This window comes from Quercus robur, chromosome 3, assembly GCF_932294415.1.
Source record: "Quercus robur chromosome 3, dhQueRobu3.1, whole genome shotgun sequence".
NCBI lineage: Eukaryota > Viridiplantae > Streptophyta > Magnoliopsida > Fagales > Fagaceae > Quercus > Quercus robur.
Genome location: NC_065536.1, coordinates 31,776,481 through 31,786,713, shown reverse-complemented (window position 1 = coordinate 31,786,713; position 10,233 = coordinate 31,776,481). Strand labels below are relative to the sequence as shown.

At 33.6% G+C, this 10,233-nt stretch overlaps 1 protein-coding gene across 1 annotated transcript; it reads right to left on the bottom strand.

The window, feature by feature from the left end:
* Positions 1 to 6,445: 6,445 nt before the first annotated feature.
* Positions 6,446 to 10,233, bottom strand: LOC126716384 (PHD finger protein MALE STERILITY 1). The gene is made up of 3 exons (XM_050417242.1): positions 9,939 to 10,233; positions 9,253 to 9,538; positions 6,446 to 7,829 (listed from the first exon to the last, which is right to left on the bottom strand). The coding sequence occupies exons 1-3, from the start codon at positions 10,231 to 10,233 to the stop codon at positions 6,446 to 6,448; spliced, it is 1,965 nt and encodes a 654-aa protein (XP_050273199.1).

Below are 10,233 nucleotides of genomic sequence, written 5' to 3'. Positions count from 1 at the left end.
AGCGTCGTAAATCGTCGCGAGTTGAAGCGTCGCGAACCGTTGCAAGCTAAAGCGAGCAAAGTGGATCGCAACGATTAGGCAAAGTCGATTGGCGATGGTAAGGCGAGGATCGGCGACGGTAAGGTGAGATTCGACAACGGTGAGATGAAGTGGATAGGCTGGGTTTGGCACTTTTTTTGTGAGAGATTGAGTGAGAATCAAGTGAGTGAGGAAGTGAAACAAAACAAAAAGGGGCTGAATAGGATTTTAAGTGTAAAACTTATTGTGACGACTTATATTTCTTCACTAATAGATACCTTTAGCGACGAAACTTAGCTTCGTCGTTGATAATGAGACCGATTTTATGATTTTGTTTTTAGTGACGACTTATTTTCATTACTATTTGTGACATTCAGCGACGAAAAGAGTTTCGTCACTAATAGTATTCTTATTAGCACTTTTAGCGACGAAATTTTTTGTCGCAAAAAACTTAAACTTTTAGCGATGAAATAATTCGTTGCTATAGATGAATTTAGTTTGGCGCCTACATTTTCGTTTGGTGCCTTGAGTTCAACCCAACATATTGCGACGAAATCTATTTTTTCGTCGCTAAAAGTTACTAATTTTTTTTATAAATAGTGACGAAATATAAATTTCGTCACTAAATGGTACTTTTTAGTGACGAAAAAATTTTCCTCACTAAAATTTGTCATTGAAAATACATTTTGTTGTAGTAATAGTGCAAAACCTTCACTATGTCTTTTAATTTTGATTCCTAAAATAGTATCCACTTTGTTTAAATATTTCATTTTAAACATAGAAGTAGCCTATTCCTTCTCTTTGTTTAAAGCCTTTTGCCACCAACCTTGCTTTAAAGGTTTGAATTGACTCATCAATATTGAATTTTCTTCTAAGTACTCATTTACAACCAATTGGTTTTGAACCAATAGGTAGATCCACTAGGACCCAAGTATTGTTAGATAATACTGAGTCCATCTCTTCATTCACAGCTTCTTTCCAAATGGCTAAATCTCTAGAAGCCATAACTTCCACAAATATTTTAGGATCATCCTCTGTATTAAACATTATGAGTATTTTATTTAGGACCACTTGTCTATTATTTTCAGCAAGGTACACTTGAGCTTGATAAGAAATGAAATTTGGACTAAAGTCCTTTTCTTTTCTTACAAACTTTTCTTTTCTTACACTTTGACTCTTTTTTTTTTTTCACTTGGTGAACCACTTTCAATCCTTTTAGTATTACCCAAAGTAGTATTAGGATTAGAGTTATCTTCTTGTGTTTGAGTGGGTATTAAGGCATCCATGGAATCCTTACTGAATTTATTCTCAATATATTCAACATCTTTTGATCCCACCATTGTATTAGAGCTTAAGTCTAATAATCTATATGCTTTTGAATTTTCAGCATAACCCACAAACATACTCTTCATAGCTCTTGATCCTAACTTTGTTCTTTTTGGGTCAATCACTATATAAAAGGTTAAACACCCCTACACTTTGATATAATCGAGATTTGGTAAATGGAGAAACTTTAATCTTCTTGGAAAGTACTCTATTATGTACATAACATGTAGTGAGCAATGCCTCTCCCTACAAATTTAATGGGATCTTTGCACTTAAGATTATGGCATTTATCATGTCTACAAGAGTTCTATTTTTTCTTTCAGCCAAACCATTTTGTTTGGTGTATAAGGGACTAAATTTTGGTGTATTATGCCATATTCCTCACAAAATATAGAAAAATCATTTGATAAATATTTACCACCTCTATCACTTCGTAGGATCATTACTTTCACATCCTTTTGATTTTCTACTTCAATTTTATAACGTTTGAACATGTCAAATGATTCATCTTTATTTCTCATCAAATACACATATGTAAATCTAGAGAAATCATTAATAAATGTAATGAAGTATCTTTTACCTCCTCTAGTTAATACACCACTCAAGTCACATACATTTAAATGTACAAGTTCAAGCACATTAGAGTTTCTATTTGACTAAGAAAGATGTTTCTTTGTCATCTTTGCTTGAAAACAAATTTTATATTTCTTTTCATCATCATGCTTATATGAAATTATACCATTTTTTTACAGACTTCAAGTATTTGAAATTTGAATGCCCTAGTCTAGCATGCCACAAATAAGAAGAATCAACAATATAAGCACAACCATAAACATCTTCATCAATAATACTTAGTTTGTACATGCCATTAGTAGCATATTGATAAGATCTTGCTAATATGATTGAAATCAAGAACACTTTGGTAGTTTCTTCGAGGGAAACTAGGCCTCAAAGACTTAAAGGACAGAGCTAAAGGAGAGAAGAAGAAAAAGTGATAAGGAAGAAACAAAGGAAAAGAAGAACAAGTTTATACATTTCACATATGGTCCTTACAATTCATTCCCTAATCTATTTATACAATCTGATTCATCCACTAATTAACTACATAACAACTAATCACAATAACTACCTAACTAACTCCAACTCAGCTCAGCCATAACTACCTAACTAACTCTAACTTAGCTCTACCTTTAACTGCCTCCAGCTCAGCACAGCACAGCCTTAGCACGTGCATAGCTTCAGCCTTGCACCTCTCTAGCACTTGCACTACACACACATCAACACTTGCACACACCATTAAACCTACAAAAAAATGATGTGACAATATTCTAATGGAGGCTATAAAAATACGAGATTTTACAAAAAATTCTTGTAAAATAAACTCAATTAAAAATATGCGTGGGTCAAAAACACAAGCTAATGAAAACAATGGGAAGATCAAATAGATGATTGAAGACAATGTAAGTAGAGAAGATTGTAAAAGACACTTAGATTAAGAAAAACTAGTTCCCAAGGTACAAGAGGCAAGTTTAAGGAAAATACATGCTCTAGTCTTTATCTTTTACTCTCTCTTGTTCTTGCTCTCAATTTCTCTGGATCCCCTATCTTATTCACTACCTTCTCCTTTTATTCTCCCCTTTCCCCTCCTTTCCAGTTGTTCCTCTCTTAGCTAGATTTGTGGAGATACTTGTCCAATTAGACTCCCGTTTTGACATTTCTTGATCATGAAGGCAAACTTTTAGCGTGTTTTACTGTTCAGACCAGTCATTCAGCATATAATGGGGCTGACATGAGGTAAGAATAACTCATTAATGTGGAGGTAACTGTTACATTGGGTTCTACGTCATTTTCTTCGTGTCCCTTGGAGATGAGAGATGAAGCTAGGTCGTTAGTGAGCCAACTAACTGCTTCTTGGTTAGGCCACCTTATCTCGAGATAAACACATTCCTTAAACACATTCCTTGGATTACCTCGGTAATTGGCCTAGATGGTCTCTTTTTTTTTTGGACTTGGGTTTTTTATGTTTGCATATGGGCCGAGCCCATACCGTAGAAGTGGTTCTTTGGAATATTCTCCTCGGTTCATAGTCCACAGGATAGCTTTAATCCAGTCCCCCACAAAATATATATTAAAATCATAACCAAATAAAAATGTGAGAGTAACATTATAAGGAATCAATAAAGAGACAAATGCTTTCATTTCGTAGATATCATGGTTCTAGATATATAAAATGCCAACTTGATAATTTCAAACTTCAAAGCAATATGTTTAATTGAAAAAGGTAAGAAGTTTTGGTGCACCAGTCCCTCAATAATTTCAAGATGAGCTGAGTACTGTCCCCCTGTTAATTTACTGATACCCGAGACCCTTGTCTGGTTTAGATTTGTTGGTATCCAAAGAAAAGAATTAAAGTTAGAATCTATTCGATCTCCACAGTGACACTGAAAACGAAAAATATTACAAATTGTAAAGTTATAGAACTCGGAATCCAAAATCCTATATGGTGAATCCATCTTTATCTCAGACACAGTTTCTCTCACTTTTCAGGCATTGCCAAGATTTGTTTGTTTGTTCCAGATCATTTGTTTTCACTACCTTCATGGAACTTTCATTTTTGTTCCTTTGGAAAAATTTTATGTATAAAACAAGTGAGAGAGAGTGACGCTGACAAAATGTTGTTTAAAGTCTGAAAAGGCAGCATACCTCGTGTGATAATAAAAAATTTAACGGGAGTCCGTTATAAAGTTACCCAAAAGGAAAAGGCAAAAATAAAAGAGGAAAAAAGAAATAGATAAAGTAAGAGAAAATTGCCCTGGAACTAACTGAGTTCCAATAAAGTCAAAAAGGTTAAAATTAATTCTTAGAAGTTTGGCCCAACTCAGAGACAAATATACCTCTATGTACAGGTCTTAATTTTCACCAATATAACAAATCTAGCAGCCATTTATTTTCATGAGCTGGTCTACTTGGGGTAAAATATAATTCAGGGCTATCTATAAGGATTGAATAATAATACTTTACCTTCTTGTTCTTTTCCCCCCCTCCCTTATTGTCTTTATGAAAGCAAATGGTAACATATGGTTAAGCATTTTATACCCTCTTTTCTTGTTAGGTGAAGCATCCACTCTCGTTCCTATTAAGGTATCAGCGTTTGGATGATTAGTGGCTCATTTCTCATCACCCATCTGCCTCTTGCATTTAGTATTGTAAATGAACCAAACTGTTTATTAACAGCTCAAATTCAACTTGAATAAAAAGTTAATTTATATTCGTTTGTTTAGCAAACGAGCCAAGTTTAAGCCTAAATTTAGGCTCAACTATTAAACAGCCCAAGTGCAAGTATAATAATGTGTTTGTAATAAGCTCGTAAATATGAGACTCAATTTAAGTTTATATATGTTATAGACTTGAGATGATTTTATGTAAATCTGTAAATAAATTCATATGATATCAAATTATTATTTGCAGTTTATTGATAATTCAAATAATTCATTCGTAGAATACAAGGTTGGTAAATCTAATTGCTATAAATTAGTAAAAAAAATCATTACTTCTAATTTTTAAATAATATAATTTTAACTATAAGTTAGTTATTAGCTATTAGCATAGATTTGTGAAAGGGTAAAAAAAAAAATAGAGTACTTGTTATGGTAGGGTATCAAGTAGGATATGTTTTAGAATATATTTTCTTGTCAGTCTTAGAGAGGCTTTAAATAGGCCTCCAAGTTTGTAAATGTTTTTTTACAATTTAAGTTTAATAAAAATTAGAGTTTTTCTTTATTATTTTTTGGTGGATTCTAGACCTCTTTCTCCTTGTGAATTCAAGGACTCTCGTGAATTTGAGATTCTTTTTTCATAAACAAATGTGTTTTGTTTCTTATTTTCTAAAAGTAGACGCATTCTGCTTCTAGTAATTTTTGTCCCGCATTAATACACGACCAAAATAAGATAAGGAAAATTTATCTTATTATGCTCTCTCATAGAATGTCCTACATGTTGTGAGAGAGTAACTACACTAGTTTATGTTTGATAAGACTATAGGAATATGTTTGACAAGACTAACAAAAAAATGTATTGTTTGATTTTTATGGCATGAAAAACTGAGAATGTATTTTCTTTTTTGCTTGTTTATTAACCATACTTTGTAGTAAATTTTGAGAATGCATTATGTCTAGCTTCTAAAAATAAGTCAGGATGGGAATTTTGAAGGCCTTAATTCCCTTTCTTAATTCAATTAAACAAGTTGCAATTGCTCATTCCCTTGTATTTTCTCCTCTCATTTCAATGCCTCCATTCTCTTTTCCTTTCCTTGCTCTCTTTTCTTTGTCATCATCTTAGGTGGTTGACCTTTCTCTTATCCTTTGGAGTCAATAATGATAAAAGGCATTGTGGTTTGGGTTTAACACATATTGTTGATTATTTTGGGGTGTCTAGAATGAGAACCAAACGTATTAATTACTTATAATGTCAAGTATTTAATCCTAATTTCAAGAAATTTTCATATCCGTTAAAACTTGATTTGATTTGATCTTTGCACTCAAAATATCATTTTGATCATTTGGAGTTCTGAAGATGTTTAGAAGTAAGCTCTTACTCATTTGAAATTACCCTTTCACCCTTAGTTTAAGTTAAATATCGGTTAAAAATAGTATGTCCACACAATGCTCTTTGTTAGCTTTCAACCCCAAAAAAAAAACCTAGTCTACTTTGCACAACCGGCCTACCCTTTTTCAATTACAATTATTACTATTCAGCAAAAAGAAAAGTACAATTATTACTAAACTACCAGATCCTAGATATGAAAATATATTTTTAATAGCTAAAATAAAAACTCCAACCAAGAAAAAATAAAGGGAGGGGATGAAAAGCTAAAATCCAACCCATTTGGTAACTGAAGAATGAAGATAAACAAGCTTGGACAAAAGAAAAATAGAAACAAGAAGAAAAGCTAACTAAGAACTCGTCAACTCGATGACATGTATCTCAAAAAATAAACTTTATGAAATGTATAACATCCATTTACTACTTCAGCGTTTGACCTGTACTCGCATTTGACACAATAACATATGTAAAAACTTAAATGGTAGGAATTGGCATATTACTATGGTAGAGAAGGTAACAGTACGATACCATGCTCGCATCGGTTGCATAAAAATATGTGTGGAATTTCTTCATTATTTGGAATCCGAACACACTGAGTGTGCTGCCAAACTTCGCAAATATCACATGAAACCATTCGTTCACCATCATCATCTTTGGCTCCACAAGGACAATCCACAACATGGTTTGTAAGTCCACATTCATGTATTTGCTCACCGATAATAACTCCTTGCTCTTTGATGCTCCCTTTGAAAACGAGTTTATGACCCACTTCAACGTGCCCAAAAACCAAATCTGTCCCCTTTGCATTCAAATTCAATACTGATTCCACAACAAAGCTTCTCAATCCCCAATACATTTCCTTGAAATTCCTTTCCACTTCTAGCTTTAGCTCATCAATTGTGGCATTGTTTTTCAATGTGACACACTCATATGGTGGCATTGCTTTCCTTGAACCTTCTTCATCAGCATCTTCATTGCTTCTCAATGAAATTGTACAATAAAGATTTAACATTCCTTCCAAGCCTAATTCCACTTTTAAAGGAAACTCACCACAATACTCTTTGATGAGGTATTTAGAGTCATGAATTATCCTTGTAGCCACCGGTATGGCTGAAAAGATTCCTGTACTTAGAGCCAACTTTTGGTCTTTGAGAATGTACTTGTACAAATAAAACATGTCCTTCATTAATTGCACCCTATTAATCTTGTACCTTGCCTTAACTTTGGGATTGGTCATAACCAAGCCTTCTTGATTAGGTAACACATTGGAGATGTCTTCCAAGCAATATTCAAGAACTTTTGTCACTGGATTCAAGCTGCGATGAACCAAGTAATTTCCAACTATGTGATTTCCCAATGATTTTAGCACAAAGTCTAGTAAACCCGTGTCGCCGATATAAACACGAGCAGCATCCCTAACTTCTTGCCTTGAAACCCAACGGAATTCAGCCCTTTTCAAAGCTTCAACGATGACCCGAGTGGCCATTTCAACTCTCTTAGGAGACCATCTACAAGTAGTTTCCACCAAGATTCCCTGATTGTACGTGTTGATACAATTGTCTTTAGGAAGACGAGACTTGAGCTCAAACATGAAATGGAACAAGTCACCGAGTGTGACCAAGGAATGGTCTGATAATGTTTGATACCTTGAGAAAATAATAGGAATGTCACGGTTGGAAGTGCCAAAGTGATAGCCTAATAAACCTAAGGGCAAGCCTTGAATTGCTTCTATGGCTTTTTGGTACATTGGTTGAGTAACACAAAATGTTCCACGCCCGAACTTGTAACCCCAGCGCCTGAACCACGGCTCTCCGTATGCAATTCCATGTAGTAGCCTTAATTCCATGCCTCTCTTCTGTGAAATGTCATTCAAACTCACTTTCCTACCAAATAAGGCACAAATTTAAAAATCAATCTTCAAATTTTATCTTCAAATCCGACCAAACGTGGGTTTAAAAAAGGATCTTGATTCAACTTTTTTGCAATTGTGTTCTTGTTGAGCTAACCTTAATTGGGTCTATAACCTGACCCAATTGACAATATATTTTTTTTTTATTAAAAAAAAAAATTGTTATCAAAATTTTCCCTTATCTGGATTTTTTTTTTTTTTTGATTGAAGCGAGATAGTACTTATCTGAAATATTCAATGAATCAACAAAATTGAGTGGGAAAAGACATCTAGTGTGACGATCTGGCAAAAATAATTGAAAGAATCCTGCCACTGAACTGAAGTGCGACTTTTGCATTAACGTGTTTGGAATGTAGTTTGCCAACATTTGTAAAATTACCTTTTTCCAAGCCCAAAATCAGGCCCATCAATGAACGCACTGGACTAGGCCGTCAAAGAATTGGGCAAAAGTTAGACTCAGTTGGTCCCACCACTATCTGAACCATTTTTTTTTATAAGTACTATCTGAACTTCTCTTGACTAAATGAAGAGAATAAATTAAAATCGAACCCCCAAAAAAAAAAAAAAAAAAAAAAAAAAAGTAGTTTCGTTAACACTTAACAGTGCTTTTGGTGCATTTATTAATGTAACGTTTTTATAAAGTTTAGACATGGAAAATATAAAAAATTGTCAAAAAAATCAATAATTTTTTTTTTTTTTTTAAGTTTTTAAAAATAGTTTTTAAATTTATGCCTTTAAAACATCTATTAATTTTTCTCATAAAATATAAAAATTCTAATAAAGAAAGACCAACAAAATTTTAGCCTATGTTTTGGAGAGCAACAAGGGAAGAGGAGAGGGGATTACCTTCCAATCATCTTTCTCTCTCTTCACTCCACTCAATTCCAAACATATATGTCATTTTTAGATGGATAAATAGTAGGGGAGGTAGGATTCAAATTATAGCCAGAGGTGATGAAATACCATAAAAAGTGTCATAACTAGGTTATCAGTTGAACCCCTCAAACATATCCTTGATAAAGTCATATTTGTTTCACATACAACAATACCAATTGATTGTGGCTAAGGCCACTCATAACTATGAATGGTGTTCAATTAAATACACTACAACGAAGTTTTCTTATTTTTTTTACATCGATAAATGAGATAGGAGGATTTAAATTTTAAATGTCTTCAATGAAAACACTAAAAATTGTTAGTTAAGTTACAAAACTTTTGGTTATGTGTAGATTTATTTAGTTCAATGTACTTGATGTATTGGTCAAAATTAATCATAGAAAGAAATCTAGCTCACAATTGAAACACGAAAGATGGAAAAGGTTATGTTAATTACTTTGTTTTTATAGTAATGATGTAGAGAAAAATATATAGTCTAGAAGTATATTTAGCTGGCTAACCTTGCTCTCAACCCAGTGCATAAACGATCCCAGAATTCCATGATCTGGTGTCCAGCCAAGTCCGAACCCATTTCAACCCCATTAACACATAGCAAATGCCCGAAACCATTAGAGTGAAAGACACCATGCATGATATGGCCCTGTAATTCCATTAAATTTGACTTTCCATTTGCTGTACCAGCCCCATTATCAGAGTTGCCTTCGCAGTTCAAAAATGCAGTTACTGTGTCCTTGGAAGGCAATAAAAAGTGATACTTCTTATTGCAAATCATATGATGTCCCCAGCCTGAGCTATTACCAAATTGAAGAAGCTCCATAAGATTTTAAGTAAATAAATAACAACGAAAAGAGCCAGATTTTCTAACCTATAAAGTATACCTTCTTGGACTGTCTTATGTATGCGTTATTTCAATGCTCAAGCATAGGCCAATCTTAATTAGGATTCATGAACATAATCCTTTTGCATTTCACTTGAAATTGAAATAGTTTGTTTCATAGTTAAAAATTTTTATTTCTAAAATTTAATAGTGTATAGAGTGTCACGTCATTTAAAATTTTAAATGATATGACAGTAGATACATCTTTAAATTTATTATATTTAATTTGAACCATAAAACGAATTTATTTAAAATGAGAAAGAACCTAATTCTACTAAAGAATGAATGTCATAGAATCAAGACTTTTACCTATGTATTGGCAATGCTTGCAGTGACGATCGAGGGATGCTTCAACCGGTTCTTCAATGATAAGCAGTAGTATATGGAAGGGAGGGTGGCGATGGAGTTCAAGCTGAAATGACCAGCTGGGCATTTCACAATATGAGTTACTCTCCAAATGACCAAATTCCAGGAGGGCTTTAACATTTTCCCGGAATGGCCCAACAAATTCAATCGGGTATCCAGGCTCACCAAAGCTCTTGAACCTAAAAACCCTCAATCCTCTCTTTCTCTTCTTGTGGCCAATTAGGTTCAGGTGTGACAT